General features: G+C 52.1%; 9 protein-coding genes across 9 annotated transcripts; 5 read left to right on the plus strand and 4 right to left on the minus strand.

Annotated features, from left to right (window-relative positions):
* Positions 1-209: 209 nt before the first annotated feature.
* PG998_007501 (uncharacterized protein) lies at positions 210-1,475 on the minus strand (the record flags this gene model as incomplete). Its single annotated transcript, XM_066874317.1, has 5 exons — positions 210-317; positions 386-435; positions 499-959; positions 1,063-1,188; positions 1,330-1,475. 5 exons carry the CDS (start codon positions 1,473-1,475, stop codon positions 210-212), a joined length of 891 nt encoding a protein of 296 aa, XP_066730262.1.
* Positions 1,476-3,225: 1,750 nt separating this feature from the next.
* PG998_007502 (uncharacterized protein) lies at positions 3,226-3,867 on the plus strand (the record flags this gene model as incomplete). Its single annotated transcript, XM_066874318.1, has 3 exons — positions 3,226-3,469; positions 3,540-3,619; positions 3,706-3,867. 3 exons carry the CDS (start codon positions 3,226-3,228, stop codon positions 3,865-3,867), a joined length of 486 nt encoding a protein of 161 aa, XP_066730263.1.
* A 53-nt stretch (positions 3,868-3,920) lies between these two features.
* Positions 3,921-5,831, minus strand: PG998_007503 (Xaa-Pro aminopeptidase P; the record flags this gene model as incomplete). The annotated part of the gene is made up of 2 exons (XM_066874319.1): positions 3,921-4,605; positions 4,666-5,831. The coding sequence occupies 2 exons, from the start codon at positions 5,829-5,831 to the stop codon at positions 3,921-3,923; spliced, it is 1,851 nt and encodes a 616-aa protein (XP_066730264.1).
* Positions 5,832-7,018: 1,187 nt separating this feature from the next.
* On the plus strand, positions 7,019-10,628 carry PG998_007504 (uncharacterized protein; the record flags this gene model as incomplete). Its single annotated transcript, XM_066874320.1, has 5 exons — positions 7,019-7,063; positions 7,236-9,425; positions 9,593-9,716; positions 9,889-10,073; positions 10,245-10,628. 5 exons carry the CDS (start codon positions 7,019-7,021, stop codon positions 10,626-10,628), a joined length of 2,928 nt encoding a protein of 975 aa, XP_066730265.1.
* Positions 10,629-11,741: 1,113 nt separating this feature from the next.
* On the plus strand, positions 11,742-13,131 carry PG998_007505 (uncharacterized protein; the record flags this gene model as incomplete). Its single annotated transcript, XM_066874321.1, has 2 exons — positions 11,742-11,954; positions 12,016-13,131. 2 exons carry the CDS (start codon positions 11,742-11,744, stop codon positions 13,129-13,131), a joined length of 1,329 nt encoding a protein of 442 aa, XP_066730266.1.
* Positions 13,132-13,569: 438 nt separating this feature from the next.
* PG998_007506 (mitochondrial 54S ribosomal protein mL46) lies at positions 13,570-14,734 on the minus strand (the record flags this gene model as incomplete). The annotated part of the gene is made up of 3 exons (XM_066874322.1): positions 13,570-13,863; positions 13,916-14,604; positions 14,686-14,734. The coding sequence occupies 3 exons, from the start codon at positions 14,732-14,734 to the stop codon at positions 13,570-13,572; spliced, it is 1,032 nt and encodes a 343-aa protein (XP_066730267.1).
* Positions 14,735-15,489: 755 nt separating this feature from the next.
* PG998_007507 (uncharacterized protein) lies at positions 15,490-17,139 on the plus strand (the record flags this gene model as incomplete). Its single annotated transcript, XM_066874323.1, has 1 exon — positions 15,490-17,139. One exon carries the CDS (start codon positions 15,490-15,492, stop codon positions 17,137-17,139), a length of 1,650 nt encoding a protein of 549 aa, XP_066730268.1.
* Positions 17,140-17,647: 508 nt separating this feature from the next.
* PG998_007508 (uncharacterized protein) lies at positions 17,648-18,289 on the plus strand (the record flags this gene model as incomplete). Its single annotated transcript, XM_066874324.1, has 2 exons — positions 17,648-17,992; positions 18,158-18,289. The coding sequence occupies 2 exons, from the start codon at positions 17,648-17,650 to the stop codon at positions 18,287-18,289; spliced, it is 477 nt and encodes a 158-aa protein (XP_066730269.1).
* A 728-nt stretch (positions 18,290-19,017) lies between these two features.
* Positions 19,018-22,207, minus strand: PG998_007509 (uncharacterized protein; the record flags this gene model as incomplete). Its single annotated transcript, XM_066874325.1, has 3 exons — positions 19,018-21,371; positions 21,590-21,666; positions 21,729-22,207. 3 exons carry the CDS (start codon positions 22,205-22,207, stop codon positions 19,018-19,020), a joined length of 2,910 nt encoding a protein of 969 aa, XP_066730270.1.
* Positions 22,208-23,110: the final 903 nt, after the last annotated feature.

Consider the following 23,110-nt stretch of genomic DNA (forward strand, 5'->3'; position numbering starts at 1 on the left):
CTTTGGCAGGATTGTGTGTATGAGTTAAATCATCGCCTCCATCAGCCTGGACGAAATGAATGCAGCCCATGATAATGGCAAGCTGTTGGTCCTGTGTTTAAGAAGTGAAATATTTACAAAGGCTGATCATGAGAAAAACCTTGCCGAAATACCCTCAATATCCATAACCAAGTCACACTGAACTGCCTGTTACCTTTTAAGGAAGCTTCCTACTGGCACTGGCTATACCACTCATTGCTGGCTTTGCAAGTACCGGCAGAGCAGCACTTCGCACCATTCCAGCCGTTGCCGCCACATTGTCCGTACATGGCAGCGCACTAACACAACTTATGTTAGCATTGGGGAATTATCGCGAAAGCGCGCTGGATAGGCGACTTTGACTTACGTTGCCGCTACCACCGCCACCGCCACCGCCGCCGCCGCCACCGTTGTTGCCTGGGATGGCATAGTTAGTATCATATGTCGCCAGGGGTGATGACCCATACGATGTTTACTTACCGCCGCCGCCGCCATTACCGCCGCCGTTATCACCACCACCACTGCCGCCGCCACCAGCAGAGGCGCCGACGTTGATGGTCGCGGAGCCCGAGGAGAAGTAGCCCTCGGTGGCGACGATCTGGTAGTCGTGGGAGCCGAGGCGCATGCCGGCCTTGGCCCAGGCGTCGAAGTGGTTGGCGACGGTGACGGTGCCGCCGGTGCGCTTGCTGTTGCGGACGGACCAGAATTGCTGGAAGTTGGAGGTGCCCTCGATCGAGGGCGCGTTGTTGCGCTGGCTGACGCCTATCTGGTAGACGCTGCCGTCGCTGGTCACGGTGCCCTTGTTCGTGGCGCCCGACGACGGGTTGTACGTCCCAAAGTTCTCGACAATGTAGTACTCGATCAGCGGGTTGCGCGTCCAGCCGTAGACGGCCAGGTAGCTGTTGCCGTTGGGGCTGTAGGTCCCGCTGTAGTTGATGGTGCTGTTTTTGAATTACATTTCTCTGTTAGAATAGGGAGGGGGCGAGGATAGAGAAAGACGTCGTACTGTCTGTCGGGGGAAGGGGAAGGCAGGAATAAGCTTACCGGGCGCTACCCGGGTTCCATCCTTTGCCACCGACCCAGTTGCCGTTGCCGGACCATCTGACACTGTACTGACCACCGGCCTCGTTGTTGTAGGTTACATCACCGGCGCCATCAGTCCAGAAGGAGCTACAGGCAGACAGGTTAGCATCTAGTGCATGCACAACAGCTAGTATGATCGTCTAGGTGGTGTAGATATTGTAGATTTTCTTCCACATGTAGTAGGTTGGGGCCGATATCGAAGTACACAAGGGGGTAAGTGGCACTGACTAGTAGTATCCATTGTGAGTACCGGTACCAGAGGGCGTGGCACGGCTCATGAGATCGGAGAAAAACTCAGTAACATTGCCATTTTCCAAAGGGAAGGCAAGACTGCCAGTGGCAGCGGCCAGCACGGCAAGGAGCGAGGCGATCATGGTGACAGAGCTGAACTATGCCTGGCTGTTGCTGTGATGATGGATCAAGGGAACGATCGTCTCGGCCAGGGAGACGGCTTAATATATGCCCTGAATCGTCGTCCCTCCCATTATCCTTCCCCTGATCTTTGTCTCCCGGCTCCAGGATAGGGATCTCCGCAGATTTCGGCAAACCGGAGAGATCAACCAACCATATCGTTCGTTTTCCAGTAAGTCTAGACGAAGCTTGGAACGACGGGAAGCCATCGTCAGGTTGTCGTGGTGCGCCAAGATATCCAGGATCCGTGCTCATTCTATTGGAGGGATTTTCTCCCCTTTAGTTGACATGACAAGATTTTGACCCCGGCGCGATTGATAAGAGGGGTGCGCTAAGGGTCACATCACGACACGATCCCTTCCATCCGTCCTCCCTTGCATGTCGCCCCAGCCGCGAGCCTCTCGCGCAAGAGCAAACAACATTCGCGGTGCAGGTGGCGGTCTCATACCCTTCGAACGTAGGTCTAGATGTTCTTGCTTGAGACACAGACCTTCCTTAAATTAGAAGGAGAAATGGCGGTTGGCACGGCGGTGATGGAGATTTCCAGGAGCTCGTCAGCGGATAATTTGAAGCTTGGGTGCCCACGGGTGCCTTGGCCTCGGCTTGGCGACGGCTTGGCTTCGCGGAGGAACGTGGGTGTGCCTCCGAATTACTATCCTGAGAGGCCCGGGCTGCCCACCGGATGGTCCCATTTGGGGTAAATGAGTGCTCCGGTTTCCGGTGGCGCGAGACGTCCACGTCCACATTGGCCTGGGGACGCCGAATACGCAAGTGTCGGGTGATGTACCGTAGCAGCACATGGCGTCGGAGCTGGAAGGAGGTGCGGGCGACCGCATATCAGCCTCACGATAGGCCAAAAATAACGAACCAAAGAGTCAATCAGGTGTGAGAATCATCGGTTGGGCCGCAACTATCAATATGAACTTGTGCGGTCGAGGGGATATGAATCTAAGCACATTATCAATTTGAAAGGATTACAGTGCTGATACACTTGCGTGCCGTGCGGTGAGGCAAAGATGCTGTGTTGAGTCTTGTCACTCTCCAAGACGGGTGAGATTTGTTGGCTAAAGGTAGCCGAGATAAACGTCTGCGCCGGAAAGTCGGCCTGTTGTTGTTATTTTTGTTGGTATTGCCTCATATACCCCTTTTTCACTCTGAAATGAAGAACGAGAACTGAGAGATAATGTCCAAACACCTTTCCAGCGGCGTTTAGCCTTTTGGGAAATCGCTGTCGGATCTGATGAATCACATGAGCTGGGATGGTACTGTTCACACTATTCAGGATATAGTTGAGCCTGCCAAAGCGCACCCAGAGAGTGAGACAAGGACCCTCCATATTTACACTGCAAACACTTCACCAGTCCGAAGATCTCTAAGAGATAGAACCTATTAGACTGATGGGTCAATCCCAAGATAAATGTAGATTGCATTACTAACCCTTGGTTGCCCTCAAGGAGAGTGCCAAGTGCCACAACTGACAACCAGACCTCGGCCCGCTTCGTCCCCGTCCAACAAGCGGAACCTCCGCTGCGGCCCAGTGACGTCAGGGAAAACGCATGCCCAGAACCATCGCTGCAACACCGCATAAGGACTTCTCAGCTCGACCCGACTCACTACAGCCTCCAGAATTCGGATTCCACCCCGCTGCGCAGTGGACAATACCCAATTGGGCACGCACTTGCCCTCAATAAAGGCCTCAGCAGACAGTAGAAGATGTCGGCACTCCTCCTCCGCCGCACTGCGCTCCGCCGCACCGCGTTGCTGGGCACGGGACTCAGCTTCTCCCTCGGCACGGCCGTAGCGCTCAAGGAGCACCGCCGCCCGCTGCGCATGGACGCGCTCTCCGTACCGCGGCCCTTCACGTCTCAGTCAGCAGAGAAGAGTCCGGTGGCGGCAACAAAGGCGAAGGGTCTGGATCCCGACGTGCTCAGACAGCTGTCCGGAGGAAGTATTGGCGGTAAGGCCACCCCTTCATGTCATCTTGTCTGAGCTCGTGCTTGAGCTAATCATATCTCCCTGCCGCCAAGGTTTTCTCGCCGGGCTACTGGTCAGCGTCTTCTCCAAAACATTAGTTCTGCTACTGGGTATTTCCGTGGTCATTGTTCAGGTAAGATACTCGGTAACAATCACGGCCTGAATTTGCCTTCAGCATTTCTAGGTATGCTAAGCTAACGTCGACTGTGCCCCCTCTAGGTCGCCGCCAGATATGGAGTTGATCTGGTCGATCAACTGCGGGTGAAACAGCGAGTCAAGAACTCGCGCGTTCTAGAAGCGCTACGCAAGGACCCTGCTTTCAAGTTGAGCTTCGGTTTCTTCTTTGCCGCATCTGCATTCCTTCGCTTCGATAATGCTTAGGAAGACTATGAATTGCAGGTCGAGGAATCGAGCCGGTGTTTGCCTTCCCCAAATCAGTAGGGTCCAGTTTCCCTTTTCAGCCAGTTTAATACAACCTCGTTGTTGAAGAACCCGTGTGTTTTGTCCCAAATTTCGGCGTTGTATGCATTCAACCAAGCAATCTCTCCATCCGTTAGCAGGCTCGTATCGATAAGCTTGCGGCAGTAGGGCACCATCGTGACATGTTCGAATCCCAGCCAGGGCTTGTCACCGAACGAGTGCTTTGTCTTCACCTCCTTGACCATGATGATGTTCTCGATACGAATCCCAAACGATTCGTCCTTGTAGAACCCAGGCTCATTGGATATGACATTGCCAGGAGCCAATGCCACTTCAGCAAATTGAACCCTAGTGCCAATCCCTATAGGGCCCTCGTGGACATTCAGGAAGGAACCCACGCCATGACCAGTCCCATGACGGTAGTCCAAACCAAGATTCCACAGGTGCTGCCGCGCTAGACAATCGAGAGCAAAACCTGTAGTGCCTTTGGGGTACACGGCCTTGTCCAGAGCGATGTTTCCCTTCAAAACCAATGTGTAGGCTTCAATCTCTTCTGGAGTAGGGGTTCCGAAGTGTAGTGTCCGTGTTGTGTCAGTAGTTCCGTCCAGGTACTGCGCTCCTGAGTCGCAGAGGTAAATGGCATTCGGATCGATTGTGGCGCATGCTCCTTTCTCAGGCTTGTAATGGATGACGGCGGCGCTGGGGATATTTAGACATCAATTGCGATTGGGGAATATGCGATATAAGTGGGGGACTTACTTTGCGCCGGTGGAGGAGATTGTATCAAAAGACAGCCCGATGTAGTGCTCCTGCTTCTTGCGAAGGGCTTCAAGCTTGTCGGCAGCGTCCACCTCATCCAGAACGGACTTCTTTACGATAAGCTCTTGCTCGAGCCATGCGAAGTATTCAATCAGAGCAGCACCATCTCGGACGTGGCAAGCCCGCATACCCTCTAATTCGGCCTCGTTCTTCACTGCTTTGGAATCGCCGATCGGGCTTCGCATTTCCTCCACCATCTCATCTCCTCCCAGGGCACGCTTGAGAGCCCACGATGCCTTATTAGAGATGAGGAACTTTTGCGACTCGCCCGATTTCTCACTGTTGGCCTGCTGGCCCTTCTGTCCCAAAGACGTAACCTCCTTGAATACAGCATCGTATGGCTTGATGGTCACCCCAACCTCGGTCAGAACCGCCTGGTATTTTTCGTCTAGTTTTGACGAGTCGATGTACAGTGTGGTGTGCTCGGGTGCAACCACGGCGTAAGAGAAGAAAACGGGGTTGTAGGGGATGTCACTGCCTCGAAGGTTGAAAAGCCAGGCGATCTCATCCAGCATGGAAACGACAAAGCCAAATGCCTTCTTCTTCTCGAGCTCCTTACGCAACTCAGTAAGCTTAGCCTTGACATCCTTGCCAGCGTATTTATCCTCAAGGATGAAGACTGGTTCACTGGGTCGCGGGGGCCGCTCGCTGGCCCATACCTGATCAACCAAGTTTCCTTGGATGGGCACCAAATCCTTGCCGCCTTCCTTCTTAATCTTGTCGGATAGCTTCTTGGCTATTCCCGCAGTCAGAAGAGTCGGGTCAACGGCAACACTCTTGCCGCCAGCTGCCTGTTCGGCACACCATTCCTGCCAGGTCGGTACGTTTTCGATACCCTGCTTTAACAACGTCCAATTGCTGTCCAGCTGCTTGGAGGCCTGGTTGAAGTAGCGGCCGTCGGTAGCAAGGGCAGCCTTATCATGTGCAATAACGGCACAACCAGCAGAACCAGTGAAGCCCGAAATGAAAGCTCGGCGGGCATCGCAGGCGGCAATGTACTCGGAAGAGTGGCTGTCTTCGGACGGCACGACATAGACATCGACACTATGCTCCTTCATGAACTTCCGCAAGGCGGTTAGCCGGCTTGTGGTATCGACCTTCTCCATATCTATTGCTGTAGTATATGCACGATATGCGTGATTCGAGGGGTTCGCAAGTACCAGGGGGTTTCGGCGAGGAGATCGACAGGTGAGGGAATGGACTCTCGATAGTGGAGGTGCAACGAGCCTGGGCAGACTCCTCGATAAAAGGGATATGGACCGGAGAAGTCGCATCAGCGAGTAGATGCCGAGCTGTTAGAGACCAAGACTCTGTTGACTATCCTCGCTGGCGGTCCGAGTCAACGGTCGATTGCCAATGTGTCTGCTAAATCGAGACAGCTGGTCAATTGCAGACGTCGCTTTGGGCAGTCTATGATGACGGCAAGGCAAGAAAAACGACAGTTAATGAAACTCTTCCAAAAAAAAAAAACCAGTTCGTGGGTAGGACAGAGAGCACTATGTTCTTCTCTGAGGATGTACGTGTAGTTCATTCGAGTTTGATCATGTCGGCATGTTTATGCGCAATCCCCTAGCCAGGCCAGGAAGGAGGGAACATAGCGGAGGGGTAATGCCGAGCTGTATAGCTACATTGCCTCGACGCCCAAAGACGACAATGGCAATGGACAACAAGCCATCATCAAGTCCCTCCCCTTCAATCACTCATTCGCCAAAGGAGACAACACGAAGACCGACATCATTATATCTCATGGATAAGGTTCAGCTTGGTTGTCAACAGACAAAACGGCAGGAATGTCTAACTGCCGCGAGCGGAATAAGAATCAATGAGGTACCTAGGACGGGACCATTTGGAGGGGCAGAAATACAGCGATACAAGAGATCGCGTTGATGGCTCGAGCGCCCTCACGTAAAATGCACGCACTTTAAGTGCCTTGGTGCTTAACAAGGCAGAAACAAGGTTCCTCTCTTGTCGATCGGCCTCAGAGAATCTGCTGAAAGCTCATGGGTTACACTAGGAGAATACCAAGGACTGCCACACTGCATCACATCATACATGACAGTCTTCAGTACTTGTCTTGTGTGAGGATCGCAGGCTGGGTACGTCGCTACCGCTACCGTGCCTACTTGTGGGGAGCTGGATCTAGCCCCACCTTGTATTTCATCGATCAATGATTGATTTTGGGCTCCAAGAAAATCCCCTTACCTAAGCTCTAACCCAGCTCTACCTACCGATATCAGAATCAGGCTGTCCCAGACCACCACTTATCAAAATCCCATGATTATGGATGAGCGTCATGGACCAAATACCTCAGCCAGCCAGCATTGACGATATCGAGAATGTGCGTGTTGTACCCGTCTACCCATGTGTTCCGAGGTTTCCCCCCTTGTCTCGTGGCAAGTAAGCATCCTCACTGTTGCTGAGTGCTATACACCATCGCGTCGCCATTCACCAACTGCCCTGTCACCTCATCGCATGTGAAGGGCATTCTTCATTACTGACATATATCGCAGTTAGTCGAAAGTTTGTATCAGCCAAATTCACCTGCTGTTGTCTCACGGATCCAGGAATCTCTCCAGAGGCTACAGAAGTCCCCGGACGGCTGGCAGATCGCAGACGCCCTACTGGCAAGATCTTCAGACAACGTCAAGTTTTTTGGGGCTCTCACATTTGTCGTCAAACTCAACACTGATACCATCGATGATGAGGAGGCAAAACTTCTGATACAGAAGCTCATCAACTGGCTTGTCGTTTCACTGGACAACGGGGCTGGCTCGATAGTCATCAGGAAGCTCTGCTCTGCCTTAGTCACCCATTACGTCCATTTCTCCCATCTATGGCCGCTATGCATTCGAGGTCTCGTCTACTGCCTGGATCTGAATAAGGGAGACGTCCTAGACGATGCCCAAGACGCAGCGCCCGTCAGGGATATATTTCCCTCGCTAACTCCACAGAAAGCCATCAGCGTAGCGTGGTTCGCAGCGGCACTAGCTGAAGAAGGAGAGAAGATAGATTCAAGATCTAGCAAATACATTGCTCTTCACGAACGTCTTGTCAGAAACTCTCAGGACGTAGCAACCATCGTGGCTGTCTCCCTATCTGGCTCAGCAGGACCGCGAGTTCAGAGGGATGCCATCGACGCCCTGCATGATTGGATGACCTACGGCGAACGTGTACCAAACGATCAGCTGACTGCCAACTTGAGGCCCCTGCTTCGTCCAACGATAGAATGTCTGGCTGTGGATGACATCTATGAGGCAGCGATAGAAATTCTGACCGATTCCCTGAACAATTGGCAGAATTTCTTCGCCCAGGATGACTACGACTTGCTGTATTCTCTCTTCGACTCGGACTGGTCGCAGAAACGCTATCAAGAGCTGACGCAGGGCGATTTTGATTTTTCTTCAGTGAAATTCGGTCTCCTCATGATCGCATTCGGCGACGCTCAAATTACTGAGCTGCTTGACCCATCTAACGAAAGGGCGCAGCGCTTTCTGGCTGGGCTATTGGGATTGCTGGCTGCTCAGGGCCATCTGGTCGCTGAAGACAAGATATTTGTTCCCGCCCTGGATTTCTGGGCTACACTCATCGAGTCGATGACCGATAATCTGTTCTCAGAACCAGACCAGCCGGTCAACTGGAGCATACCTCCGTTATCGTATCTTATGCAAGTTGTCTCTCATTGTTGGCGGAAAATCCAATACCCTCACATCAGTGTGTACAACGCTTGGGATTCAACAGAACGAGTTGGGTTCGGCGATGCGCGCAAGGACGTGTCTGACTTGCTTCAGACCATGTACACACTTGCCGGCGAATCGCTAATCTCTGTTTTCGCTGATCTAACGACCCAAAGCCTCTCCGCTACTTCTTGGGCAGAGCTTGAAGCCGCAGCCTTTTGTTTAGGCTCCTTATCCGATTGCCTTCCTGACAACGATTCTTGCGATGCAGTCCTGTCCAAAGTTTTTGGTTCTCAGCTGTTTGACCTGTTGCGCCAGGGGCAATCGGTTGTGCCCGTCCGGACAAGACAAACGTGTCTTTCCCTTATCGAGAGGTATTCGGATTACTTCGTACGCCGTGCTGAATTCCTACCAGCAGCCCTGAATCTGCTGTTCGGCGCCCTAAACGAGTCTCACTTGGCTGGCCCTTCTGCCAAGTCTATATACAGGCTTTGTTCTTCATGCAGGGCGATCCTAACTCCTGAGGTTGGCGCGTTTCTCGACCAGTACGGCGTCATCCGAAATAGCGTTCCTATGGATTCGCTCACCGAGGAGCGGATAGTCAGCGCTATTGCCTCCATCATCCAGGCTGTCCCGGAGGAGCCGCAGCGCCTTGGGGCTTTCCGGCAACTACTCGTGGTAATCGCTTCCGATATCGAAAAGGCCATACAGCTCAAATCTATGCCTGAATCATTTATGATGGAACCGAACGATCCTACAGTGATACAATCATTCGATTCAAACCAGCGGCCAACCCAACAGGTACCTGGGCATGAGGTTGCCCTGCAAGTCGCTGTTCGATCTTTACGATGTTTGCTTGGAGCAGCTAAAGGCCTCCAGTCACCTTCGGATTCCCCCATAAATCTTGACGCGGATGAGAGCTCGATGACGGCCAAGACTAGTCCGGAACTTGAACAACTACAGATCAGTATCATGAACGTCCTTGCCCAAATCAAGGCTACGTTTCCCGACAGTCTTCAAGTGATGGTAAGTGTTACTTACATTCAAGTGACTGATCATTGCCAGCATTTATCGCTAGCTATCCTATTATCTACCATCCTATTACCTGCTACCCTGACACCGCCTATCATGTTGAGTGTCACTGCGGTTTCTTCCAGAATATTTTTGACACCTTGGCTAACGAAATGGAATAGACTGATATCAATCACGTTGTCCGAGCTGGCTTTTCGGAGACCGAACCGGGGCCATTTGTTTTCCCTCCGCAGTTGGTGATTGACCTTCTCACCAGTCCCTGGCATGTAGCAGCCCCCTACGGCAGTAAATACCGCTCAAGTCTTCTTGAGCTATGTGCATAACGGGAACTACAGGGGCCAGATGCGCCAGGTTATTGACCAGCTTTTGCCATGGGTTATAAGTTATATTGGGATGCTTGGCCGTATGCCTTCCTGATTCTTGAAGCACAGAGCACGCATAACTAACCTTCGGTCAGACCCATCAAACGACCCCGAGTTGGCCCAATTCAGCATTGAATTCATCCAAAAGGCCATCCAGCGGTGCCCTGATGTCCTGTCACGAGTCCAACCTCAAAGTAATGCCGGATACATCTTCACGTTTGCCATTGAGATGCTCAATGGAAAGGAGCCATTGCCAAAAGCTGCTGCGGCTGATTTCTGGGTATGCACCCCTCGATGAAGAGAAGGGCTACATTTATCGTGGCTTGAACCTACCATGCTGCGTCAACATCTTGATAGTGTTTGATAGCATTGGCATAGATGGTCAGGGTAGACACGATAGGTGTAACGAGCCCTCCTACTGCCAGTGTTGTGCCATAGCTAACCCATCCAGACTTCCTTCATTACACTGAAAACCGACGATGAAAGTACGCAAAGCACGATCACGGGGGCAATGAATCAGTTCGGCCCCGTACTCGCACAGTCCCTTATTCACAACGTGGGCGGCAACGCAGCACGTAGTGAGCTGGACAAGCTTAGCGACCCCCTTAAGAAACTCGTTTTCCAGAACGCCAACGCTCGCCAGTGGCTCGAGGCAGCATTGAACGACGACTCGTTCCCCAGCGACAAGGTCTCCCCTGCAGAAAAAGCGTTATTCCTGAAAAAGATTACCAGGTGGGTTCTCATTTCATCTATCCCATGGACGGCTTCGATCATTCAATACTGGTATCCCCAGGGAACCAGGCTTGATGTTTCGAACGCGCAGGCAATTCTTTAGTAGAAAAAGCCATTGATTCGGCTCGCTCCTTTTACCTGCGGTAGCTGACATAAGACAAAACGGCTTGTAGCCTGCGAGGATCCAGAGCTACGAATCAAGTTGTCAAGGAGTTTTGGGTATCTTGTCGCGGTACAGGTCTTGGTTATACATCGTGACCTACTCTGACGACCTTCATTCAATTCCATCTTTTACGGGGTGCCACTGGACGGTAGTGTTTCGTTTCCAATTGACGATGAGCAGTTGGTTCAAGTCCCCGGTAACTGTGGTGTCGCCAAAGCCGCCACCATGTATGAGGGCGCTATCGAAGGAAAGCAACTGGCTGGCTTTTCAAGCACTGAGGCCCAAGCGGCCAAGCCTAGCTCTACTATAGGGCGACCATTATCAACAGGTTGTTATATGGCCATTGAGTTTCGGGGCATGGAGAAAATCGAGTTAATACAACTGGTAACATGCAGTTCAGTTCCCTTTAGTAGCCCTCCGTGCTGATCTCCTATACAACGGACGCCAGATGCTAGATGGCAGAGATTGCATATGGCTAAGACTGAGTGATCATTGGAAGAAGCAATAGACACATAGGAAATGAATGGAAAGCCAGGCTGCCAATCTGTTAATATGCCTAAAAGAGATATTTGACTTGACCTTTGTAGAGGCTGACATGGGAAGTCTACAAATAAAGACCAACCTATTGGCCTATTGCCCATATGATCAATCGAGTTTTGCCAAGGGAAGTAAGTGGCCTAGGAGTAAATTGGCACCAAAGTAGTCCTAAGTGATAACAAAGAAAGGCCCAGGTGAAGAGCAGATGATTGAATATTATCCGGATGTGATTTTGAGCCCAAGAAGTTCAGATGGTAACCAGCCCTGCCAGTGACTATTTGGTGCTCTTCTCTGCAATCCGCTTGCTTGCTCACTCTTCTGACTCCCATCAAGCCAAGCAGCGCACAGGGTGATACCTTCGTCGTGACGCCTGTTGCAACCCACGCACCGCAGTGCGCACGCCAGTTATTTTTTTGATTTCTGGGGTTTCCTGCTACACCGCAACCGCAACGCAGACTGCAAATGCCACCTACCTGCTTTGGTTCAAAGATCGCGCCTTGTGTGCCAAGATAAACCATGGCCGACGCCAACCTTCTAATCTCCAATGGCACTTGCTACATGTCTGCCAACAAGGAGGCATACAAGGACTATATCCCCTGCGGGAACGCTGCCTCTGGACAACATTATCAGTGCTGCAGCACGGGTGATACCTGTTTATCCAGCAACGCATGCTTTAACTGTGAGTTGGAAAAACACCTTGTGCAAAACCACTTGTCTATCGAGACTTTGGTCTTTCCCGCAAATTGATTCAAGATTGATCCATAGCTGTTCCTCGAGATGAACAAAATAGCTGACCAATAGATCACAACTTACAGTTGACTATCGTACTACCTACCTCGTAGGCTGCACTGACGAGAGCTACAAGGCGGGTGTTTGTCCAAATAAGGGCGACTACAGCAACCAGCAGTGGGTGAGTCTTATACACTGCGATAATTCCCCTGAGAGAAGCCTGGATGTGGGATGGTTTGGCTGCGAGGAGGACCTCGACAAGCCCTATATAAACAGTGGCAACCGGGACTGTCTTTGCTCCAACCGTGGGGACCATTCGCCGCTCTTCTTCGACGGCCAGATACTCACCAATCACGCGAACTTGCCCAGGACCTCGGGTGGCACTATTGCTTTTTCTCCTGGATACACGCCGACCGCGGCTGCCAGCAACCAGCCGACGAAGGGAAGCGATGGTGGAACTACCGTTACCACTGCACCGGAAACCTCGAGCGGAGGTGGTTCCGCTGCCACAGGTTCCGCTGCAGCATCGACAACGAATTCTGGGGGCCCGGTTCTCTCCAAAGGCGCCTTGGCTGGTGTCAGTGCTGGAGCCGGCGTGGTTGCAATCCTTCTCGTCGCCCTCGTCTTCCTGGTACTCCGCTACCGTCGTATCAAGACCAAGAATGAGCCCGGATACGAAGGCCTGCGCCCATCGCCTGCTGGCACTACTCGCGGTTTTGGTGGTAGCCCTCACAATGTCGACGGCAGCAACTGTGACGACAAGGTCAGCCCGAATACCATTACTCCTGCAAACACACCCGTTCATCCACACCATCACCAAGCTGGCGAAAATAATCAAGAAGCACATGGATATTACAAGGCCGAGCTGCCGGCCGACAACCCCCACCCTGTCATTCCGTCAGCTGGGCCTTCCTTGTGTCCTCTCCACACTCGGCGGGAACAGCAAGCGCAGCCACTACAATATACAGCCTACGACCCGGACCGAGACCGCTGCGTGCCACCGCTGTCCGCCATCTCTGAGAGATCGAACGAGACTGCGATGATGCATTCGCCACTTCCGCGTGTCAGCCAGCAAAGCACGGGGGAGACGGCTGGAGCAGTGAGTGGGGACTCACAAGACCAGGGCCACAGTCAGAAAAGAAGTGGCGGGATGAATCCCATCTATGAGATGGCATAATGGGCGAGGATCCGCGGAGGAAAAGGGGTGGGGAGGGGGGCACGTTCTTCCAGGTTTGTTTAGTGGGAGTCGTTTACTGGTATATATCAGGCACGAGCATAGCCTGCGCTTGATAATAGACCCCTTGATTCAGAAAGCAGTATACCTTTACTGCGCCTTATCTATGGAATCGCGCCAACGCGCAAATAGATTCCGTCTTGCTTCTCAGGGGTGGATGGTTCGCCTCGGACGTATGGCGCTGTTAGAGAGGCGAGTCCCTAATCATTCGCAGCATAGCTGGTAGAAGACATAATACAGAGACACAATTCCACCATAACGAATTATTTTACAATGACATTTGTAGTGTACAATAGAGTACATTGCTTGTTTACATATTTAGCTTGTACAGTACACACGGTCTACTTCAAGTTTGAGACCGGACTCTTCAACTTTACTGTATCACCGGTCTGCCATCATGTTCCGTACAGACTTAAAGTACGGCTCTGGGAAAAGCTCCTTAAGCTCATCTTTCGTCAGCCACTTGAAGTCTCTGTAGCCCAGGGTGTTCTCCTTCAGATCAGCCTGACCGGCCATAATTCTGCCCTTTAAGAAGAATGTCTTCTCCCCCTTTGTCGCTAACGACGTGTCCTCCTTGAACACCGGCTGCACAACATGATGGGCCACGGGCACGCGACCTACGATCCATGTGTTCATGTTAGGGCCTGCTGCCGCATCCAATATCCGCTGAGCAGCCTGGAATGGCATTAGCATACGTCAATATCCCTGACTGCGGTTCTCTGCTTACCTGATGCAGATTCTCCTCTGTCGACATGTCGTCAGTCGGGAACTGCCACTCTCCACTTGCTTTCTTGACAGCTAGGTACAATGTCTGATCCAGCTTGCGGTCTAGCTTTCGCACATCATTCTTCTGGTCCGACTCGGTGATTCGCGGCTGCGGCTTCTCCGCAGGCACAATCTCGTCCGGCTTGGCTTTCTCACCATCCTCGGTGACTCTCGACTCAGCGTCCTTCAACAAAGTCTCCCGAATTCGGTTCGTGTCACTGAGAGTACTGCCGACCAGCAATTCGTCGTTCCATGCATTTCGGCCCTTGGCGTAGTACCTACCCAGCTCCTTGGCCACGAGACCGCCGCGCTCCGCGAACTTGATCCTCCAGTCCAGGTCGGCTGCCGTGTCCTTCTTGAAGAACATGCTGTGTCGAAACTCGGTGGTCAAACGCTCGTTCAGTCGCTTCTGGTAGAAGAAGAAGGCATCTTCAAAGGGCGTGAGCGGCCGGGTAAGAAGCGGGGCTCGGGAGAGGATGATGCTGGACCGGAGGCGGTACTCGGCTGTCCGGGGCACTGTGAAGGGCACATGAGGTTCTGATTGAGTGGGCTTGAGGTGGTGAGCTTCGGCTGTCGCCTGTGCCTCGGCGGCGACAGAGTATGGCCGAAGAGATTGTGTTGTTCTGCAGCTGGCGCATATGTTCGGTCTCCCTGTAATCGGGTTAGTAGGTGATCCCACAAGCGATGGGTTCAGGTGTTTGGGCGAGCCATTCGTGAACCAATTGCACTTACTCCGCAATAATGCCGCAGCAGCACTGCTGCCTCTAAGTGAAGAAGCCATGTCTGCTAATCACGAAACTCGACAACCGCCCCAGTTACGTGGATTGGGCGAAGGGATTGCGGTAGTATCTTCAACACTACGAGCCCGCAATTCAATGGTACAGGGTCGCGCGACATTGAACTTTTTCGATGAGCTCCCCTGTCCGCTTAGGTAAGGATGCGTCGTTGCTTAGGGCGGTTTGGGGGAATCCCGTGCGCCACAACAGCCCAGCCACCAGCCACAGGTCCCAGTAGGCTCGCACCTCGTTTGCGTTAGGCGTTTGTGATGGCCTGCAGATCGGCAACAGCCGCCAACCACAAAATGCGCGTTCCTGACACGGGATGTGATTGTGAGACTGGCAACTGGATTCTCGAAACGCTCTGGGCCGTGCATTAGCTGCCGGCTGGACTTGCTGACTTGTAGAACCCAGGTCGTCGTCATCTTCTAACGATCCCTCCCCGGATGCTCGCACAGGTTCGAGTGGAGTCCCTCCCCCAGTTGCCCAGTCCCAACACTACCTGCATCTCCGATAAACTCCTGTCGCAAAACCACCTTGCACTCTCTGGGAAGCATGTCGCTTAATTAAGAACTTGAATATTTCATTCTGGCATGGCTCCTTCGTTGCCTATCTGATCCTCCGTGTCTCTATTCTTGTCTGCCTCGATGTAGTGTGCCGTCCGTGGCCCGCAGATAGACACCCCATCATCGCGCGCTACCTCCCCCCCCACCAATAATCCGACCTCGAAACAACCTGCCTTTGTATAGCTGGACTTCCAATGCGCTCCTCGTCGACCGACTGCGGCGATGATCTGTGTACCGCGCCCGGGTCGCCCGCGCTTTCGACAGCCTCGACCCTGATAGCCCTCACGCCTTTCATCTTGACCTTCGGTGTCGTCTCGCTTGTCGTCCTGCGGAACATCTTCCCCCAGCTTTCCCGGGTCCAGAATTCTCGCGACGGCGAAGACCACTTCCTGCCGTCGGATGCTCCGCTTTCCTTACAGCAGGCACATGCCGAACATGGCTCCAAGTCGCTCCGCCGGCGCGTGGCAGCGGCCGCCTTTTCAACAACTGTAGGCCTCGCCGCCGTGCTGGCCGAGCTGATCCTTTGCGAGATCTCTGAGCTGGTCAGCCCGTATGCGCGCGCAACCGCTCTCAAAATAACCGTACCCACATTACTCTTCTTCTTGATCGTCGTAATACCGTTTCTCGAACTCCAATCACTGGTCGCCAGTTCAGGCTGGACATTCCAACGCAACGCCAAGGGCCGCATCCCCCGGACGGCATGGGTCCTTCAGTTTGCTGTGTTTGGCCTCTGGTTGTTCGCCTTCTGGTCACTCGGACACCTCGTACCGATTGACGGCAAGGATATCCACGCAAGCGTCAAGATGGCGAAATCCCAGGCGCAGAGTACTGGTGGGCTAGCACGTGCTTGTCTTGAGCGAATCGGTGTTATTGGCATCTCGCTCATGGCATTACTGTCGGGTTTCGCTTCCGTGTCTTCGCCATGGCATACGTTTGGAAGCCCGGCCTCCAGACGGCCTGTGACGGAATCCGACATTGCGCGGAAGCAGGCGGGACTGGACGCTACGAACGAGATGCTGCTGACTAAACGCCACCGGCTGCAGACGCTGCAACGGAAAGTAGCCGAATCGTCCGCCAAGGAGAAGGGCGGCCTGGTTACTAAAATGCTGGGTTCTATCCGTGGCGGTGGTGACGCTGGTGAGATTCGTGACTTGAAACTTGAAATCACTGGTCTCGAGGCAATGGAAGCCAACCTGAGCAACTCACTCTCGAACCTGAAATCGCGCCAGGCAAACTCTGCCCGAACAGCAACACCGATGGGGAAGCTTTTTGTGATTCCAACATACGTGTTCAGTCTGTACTGTGTGTATAGAATCTTAGCAACGACGCTCACAAGTCTCCGTCGGTTATACTCGCCATCTGCCTCCTTTTCTTCATCAGATCCGATCAATCGCATGCTAGGTCTCCTCGCAAAACACTGGGACCCGAAGCTCGACCAGATCGCGTGGGCTCGCCAGATCTCTTTCTTGCTCTCTGGGGTTATCCTTGCGGCCTCGGCCAACTCGGCTCTCCAAACATTCCACATATTCGCAAAATGGGCCCCTGGCCTCCTTTACCAAGCGCAAGCCAATCTTGCGCTTCTCATCGGGCAGATCAGCGCTATCTACGTCATCTCTTCCGCCCTACTGTTACGCAGCAACCTTCCCAAGGAGGTGGGAAGCGCTGTCGGGGATGCCTTGGAGAGTGCTCTTGAACCGGGTTTCGTGGATCGCTGGTTCGAGGGCTGGTTCTTGCTGGCAAGTATCGTCACGGCGGCCGGTATATATGTGGGTAGGAAGATAGGGGAGCTGGGCGAAGACTGGGATGATGTTGAGATGGCTGAGATAGGTCAGAAGAGGTCGTAGGACTTCATAAGTCAAAGGGCCTCGTAATAGCATCACATCTAGCTGCTGGCTTCGGGTTTCAGTCAAAGTGAGCATCTGGAGTTTGGGCTTTGAGTCTATATTAGGTACCAGTCCATTGTATAAACAATATGACAACTTTACTGTTCAATTCCTGACCTTTTCGACGTGCTCCTTGTAAAGAGCTGGTCAGTTGCAGCTTCTTGTACCATTGTTGGACGCTTTTTATTGGAGAGTTTGCTCTGTTCGTATGATGAAATTCCACGAAAAGAAAAGAAAAATCAACAATACCTCATGTATGATTGACCTAATTCAAACTGGGGGCTTTCCTTCTTAGAAGTAGACCATCTACAGTGCAACCAGGAAGGAACAACAAACACCCCAGCATTTTTCGCCCTTCTTTGGCGAATCCAACCCTCGCATCTTCCCGCATACTGCTCAATACACTTGGGCCTGTCAAGTTGAACCAAACCACTTCATTTCAGTTTCAAACTTCCCGTCGAACACCGCCATGTCCAGCAGCGACAAGTCGGATGAGATGCCCTCGGGCTTTGGGTGGGCAGACCAAGTCGCCAGCTTCCCACCGCGCACCGCCAGTACCGAAGAAGTGCAACAGTGGCTGGAATTCTTTCTCGAGCAGCGCGCATTTGACAGCGAAGAGTTTCATATCTTCCTCAATCAAGTGCGACTGAACGGAGAAGAGCTTCATAGTCTGAGTAAGGCCAAGCTGCAGAAGAAACTTCCCAAGGTCCCCGACTACGGTGGCGGTTTCGTCTTAGAAGACGATCTCTCCTACTATCATTTCGAGCAAATGCTCGAGACCATCTTCACGGACATTATCCGCGCCCGCAAGGAGGTGAGTGGTGGTTTTCCCCCGGACAGTCTCGATGCCGCTGATTTATGTTCATTCTTCATGTGTCTCATTGTCCTTCGGCATACGTACCTAAGTCTGTTGTTTTATCTGTTGTTTTCCTTCCCGGTTCTTTTTGGGCGGAAATACTAACGTGCGATGGAGGAACAGAGCGGTATCGTTGTCCCAAAAGGCAAGGCGAAGAGCACCCATGGCGGTTATGAATCGGGTATTCTCCTGACATTGTTGTGCAGCGCCTTGTTCTGCACACTCGGTGTTTGCTGCGTCTTCTGGATTCTGTAATGGGCCCCAAGTCATGATGACTAGGTTGACGGATGGTACAAATTGCCAAATGCCTGGCTGGTGGAAGGTATGAAACCAATCATGTTGCCCCAAGCGAAAATCAATCTGGCTCCAGGTCCTACATCAGGTGTAAAGGGACCTGATGCCATCCTTCATAGCTGCAATCACGGGTTACTGTCCTTCTACCTTATCATTACATGCCCAGATGCGGAAGTCCAGCCAGCAAATCAAAGCCCGTTTCTCAGTCCAATTCAGGGGAAACAGGATATCGGCCTGCATGTGATCATACACTTTGTATTCGCAATTTTGACTCGAAATGTACATGCAGGTAGTAACCTATGTTCAAGTCGGCAATGATGTGGACAGTGGCGAGCTGCGTTTGATAAATGATTAACCATGTCAATCGCGGCTGCCACTCCAACAACGTGTTTGTTGTAGACTTTTTGCAGCACATAAAAAGGAAAAATGTCAGTACGACCAAATGTCGCACGCTCGCGTGATATTCGGATCGTTACAGTCAAATCTTAGGATTAGCTTCTGATTCATATTCAATTCATCATCTCCAGATCCATTGCAGTAAGTCATGACACATACATATCCTGAACTTGTTCATACAGAGGACGGGATGGCCAACCAGACGAGAAGACAGACAGCTCTTCAATACTGGTATGTCCCCGTATTCCATCCCTGGCTCTCTCTCCGAGGCCCATACTTGTATGGCTGAATCGCTACCAGGACGCCACGTGCGGACTTTTCAGGGTGCCAGTACACGCACGATCGAAACCACTTTCCATCCAACGTTCAAGGGAATGCCGAATATCTCGTCTTGCGATATCCGCCAGTCGCTTGTTGTCGTCGTTCACCCACGCCGGTTTGACGATGTTGCAAAGCTCCAACGGTGTTTTCAGACCAAACCTTTTCAGACAATCGCCGTTGAAATGCTCGTTGTCTCGGTCTCCATCAAATGCTCTTGGGACATGGCCGCCTTCAATGCCGCAACCTTTGGCATCCGCCCCCCAGAAGAGCAGAAGCTCAACCCACTCTGTTTCGAGGTGCATAATAGCGATCTGAAGAGGGGTGTAAGCGAACTGCTCCGGCAATGGTTCCTCCGCCGCATCAGAGGCCATATGTCTATTTGGCGCGAATGGTTTGGGATTAGGCTTGGCGCCTTGCTGCAGAACCTTCTTGAGTAAAGAAAAGGCGATATCGCTATCGACACCGCCAGCAGACAAAGACTGCAGCAGACTGAATAGAACCTCGCTTTCACAGTCAAAATCTGCCCCGTTGGCGATGAACAGGTCAAGAAAAGCGCTATTACGTGTTCGGACAACATGTGCCAGAAGCGTCTCATAGTTCTCCTTCTCGATACTGAATGTCGCTGTCCAGATTTCCTCTCGCTTCCTGAGGCTCAGGTTTTTGAAGTCAGGACATTCCTCCATGTATTTCTTTGCCATTTCCGGCCAGCCTAGGAGCACCAGGTTGAGCAAAACCCCGATCTGATCCGCATAGTGACCCATCGGTCGCGCCTCGATACCGAGAAGGAGCTTCTCCCACTGTGGGAACTCCCTACGCATTGTCGCCTTTATGCCGCCTACCTGCTTGAGGTAAGCTGCATGCTGTGAAGAGGGCTTCAGCGACTTCCAAACCAGGTCCACCAGCTCCTCGTTCTCCATCAGCTCCATACGGCGTTGGGACAGAGCATTTTCGGTCACTGCCAGGGCGTATTCATCCGAGGGATGTACTAGGTTTTTACGCGTCGGGTTATGTCTGATGCCAAAGCGTTGCAGTGCTCGAAAGAAAGCCACCAAATCGACTATCCTTAGGAAGTCTTCAGACAATGCGAAGAATTTAGCCTTGCCTTCGGCGGCGTGCCGAGAGAAGAGATACTCCTTGACCGTATAGTGTGCCAGTACTACCCTGTGGGCCACTGGTGCCTCGGGATAGTTGAACTTGGTTGATAGCCTGGCGTCCTTCCTTCTCGTGACAGTAACAAGGCAGCTGCAAACATTTCTCAGACGATCCACATTATACACGCCGACGTTGCCGAACTGGACCTTGTACAAAGACACCTCAACAAGAATCTCTGCACTGGTGATGGGTGTGCGAGGGTTGCAGAGCAGAGCCAGTGCAATACGGGCAAATTCGTGGTCTGCATCCGGAATCTGGGTGAGAATGCGCTCGTAGGTTCCGAAAAGATCCTCGGGGAAGCCTTTGATCTGTTGCAAGATGTATTGCTCGTCACAAATTGACTCTTGGTTCAATCGTTTCACCAGATCAAGCTGACATACTAGCCATCGGAACATGCCCTGGGCCCGATCGACCAGTGCACTCTCCACGCGTTCCATCATTGCTTCATTCCAGCCGTGGATCTTCCCCAGTTCCTTGTGTGCAAGTTTTCGCATGTCATTCTTGACGCCTGCACCAGACATAGGGATCTCGACACAACCGGGCGACTGTTTAGTGAAGATTTCACGGATATCGGTCTCGTCTCGGCTGGTCACCAGGAGAGAGATTCTCCAGAACTCGCTACACGTGCCTATCTTCTGAAGCACTCGCGCAATGTGTCCCCGATCCTGGCTCTCGTCGATGGCGTCAACAACAATGTAGATACGTTCCAGCTTCTCAGCCAAATGGACGAGGCTTTCTAGCAGGTCTTCCTCCGCCGGTTTGACGTCCTCCCGAAAGCGCTGCTGAATGTTCTCCGGAATGTGGTCTGCTTTCCTCGAAAGGTCCTTGATGACGCATCGAAGGAAGTCTCCTGTCTCATCTTTCCCTCGAGAGTGAAGGCAGTAGTAATAGGTGCAATTTCGCTGTCCTTTGATACTTGCGACATGGTCGATGAGGTATGATGCCATGACTGTTTTCCCTGAACCGGGAATGCCCCAGATCCAGCAGAATCGAGACGAGTTGAGCATGGTAGTCATGGTTGCTGCCCCCTCTTCAAGCCAGTTCACCAAGTCCTGCTCCATCGTGATCCACCTGCAGGTATTTGGTTCTTGATTGCTGCTCTTGTCGCGGTGCATATCCCTGATCTCTTCCATGATGGTCGTCCACCAGCGTCTGAACTCGCGAATATCGGCGTCTAATTTTCAGCAATGCCTGTCAGTAACGTTCCTTGAGTGCTCTTCGTTATCATGATCGGCGATTAGGGCAGCATTTGTCATGGCAGCACAGCATGAGAAGGCAGGATTCATTGGTCTTCGGCCCTCGTTTTCTCATGTCGGCTCATAATGTTGCAGTTCTGAGGTGATGGGGATACATGTGCGGAGCATGGAGCTTTCCTCGGGGTGCATTACTCACCAGAAAGTTGAGCCACGACGGCGGCGACGTTTCTGTTTACATTTTTCATGCCGACTTGCATCTCCTCCACTCTTTGTCTGGACCGTCGTCATCAGCATCAGGAGCAAGCCATCAAGGTACGAAGGTGAAGATTACTTACACAAGGCCACGCTGTACAAACATTTGGATGTTTTCTCTCTGGGACTTGAGCTGTTGGAGGACCTCAAATGCTTGATCCCTCCTCATAATCCAAGTGGCCCTTGTCCAGATCGGCTGTGGCTGTTGCTCCTGCGGTTGGCCGCCCGCCTCGATATCTACCAGAAACGAGGCAAATTCAAAATGAGGGTCCTCTTCCAACGCCAAAATCTTCTTGAGCTCGCTGACATGTCCCCAGCAAAGCCTGAGACTGTCCATGAGAAGCTTGGACTGCTCATCAGATATGGTGCTGCCGTAACTCTCGATCGAGCCCTTGAGGCTGCGGAGGTCATTTACCAAATGCGAAAGGTCCGCGTTGATGGTGATGTAGTCTTGTGGCGCGCCGCGGTAGCGACCGACGGCTGTGTAACCTCGCTTGACCATGATTTCCGCAAGGCTCAGTAGCCCAGCCACGAGGCTGACAATCTCCATAGCTCCGCCCATGCTTGCAAGAGGGTACTTGACTAGCACGCAACAGGGCGAGGTGTCCGGTAGTATGTTGGATCTTGATGGGTATATCTGTGGTAAGAACTGTGGACGGTGATGTGGGTGAGGACAGAAGAGGGAAGAGGGAAGGACCAGCAAGATTAGAAGAGATCAGGTATTTATGACCTTTGAAAGCGTCAGGCTCAACCTTTACTTGGCCAGGCCTTTTCTGTGCCCGGGGTGTTTTTACTCCAGCCAAGCAGTTGGAGGGGGACGCGGCATGAGCTGGAAGGGCAACGGTTGAATTATTAGGCACCGGACGCATGAGTTCACATAGAAACCACAAGACAGGAGAACCCTATCAAAACCAGACGCTTTGCTCATACAGACAGCTTGAGCTTTCTATCAAAGCGAACTGTCACACAACGCGCGCCTCAGTAACCAGAAATATATACCATGGAAAGGGGCTTAGGTACGAACAGGTAGCTAGTCAATTCCAGCACATTCAACCCATGCAATTCATTCATCCACAGCAGACAAGGTCATATTCTACTTTACATCGTAATGCTACTTTGGCCTCTGTTATACTTCCCCCGCTGATTCACGAGGCCGATTGCGACAGTACAGACTCGATTCCCTTATAGAGCCAGTACCACCGCCATATGAACCTTTGCGCCAGCCACCCCGACCACACTATGTAATTGAACCTTACACAATTTGCCCAGGGAGGCCAAAAAGAACAGTTAACTACTCCTACCCAGTATACAGAGTATATTTAATAATAATCTTTTTTTAAAAAGGGGTAAAAGGGGTAAAAGGAGTAAGAAAAGGTATAAAATTAAAAGAAAAGTTTTATAAAATGTATTATTGCACTAGCCGCGAATCGAACGCGGGGCCCATCGAGTTTTTCATGGCAACGAT

This window comes from Apiospora kogelbergensis (assembly GCF_038363985.1).
Source record: "Apiospora kogelbergensis strain CBS 113332 chromosome Unknown utg000005l_segment0_segment0, whole genome shotgun sequence".
Classification (NCBI taxonomy): Eukaryota; Fungi; Ascomycota; class Sordariomycetes; order Amphisphaeriales; family Apiosporaceae; genus Apiospora; species Apiospora kogelbergensis.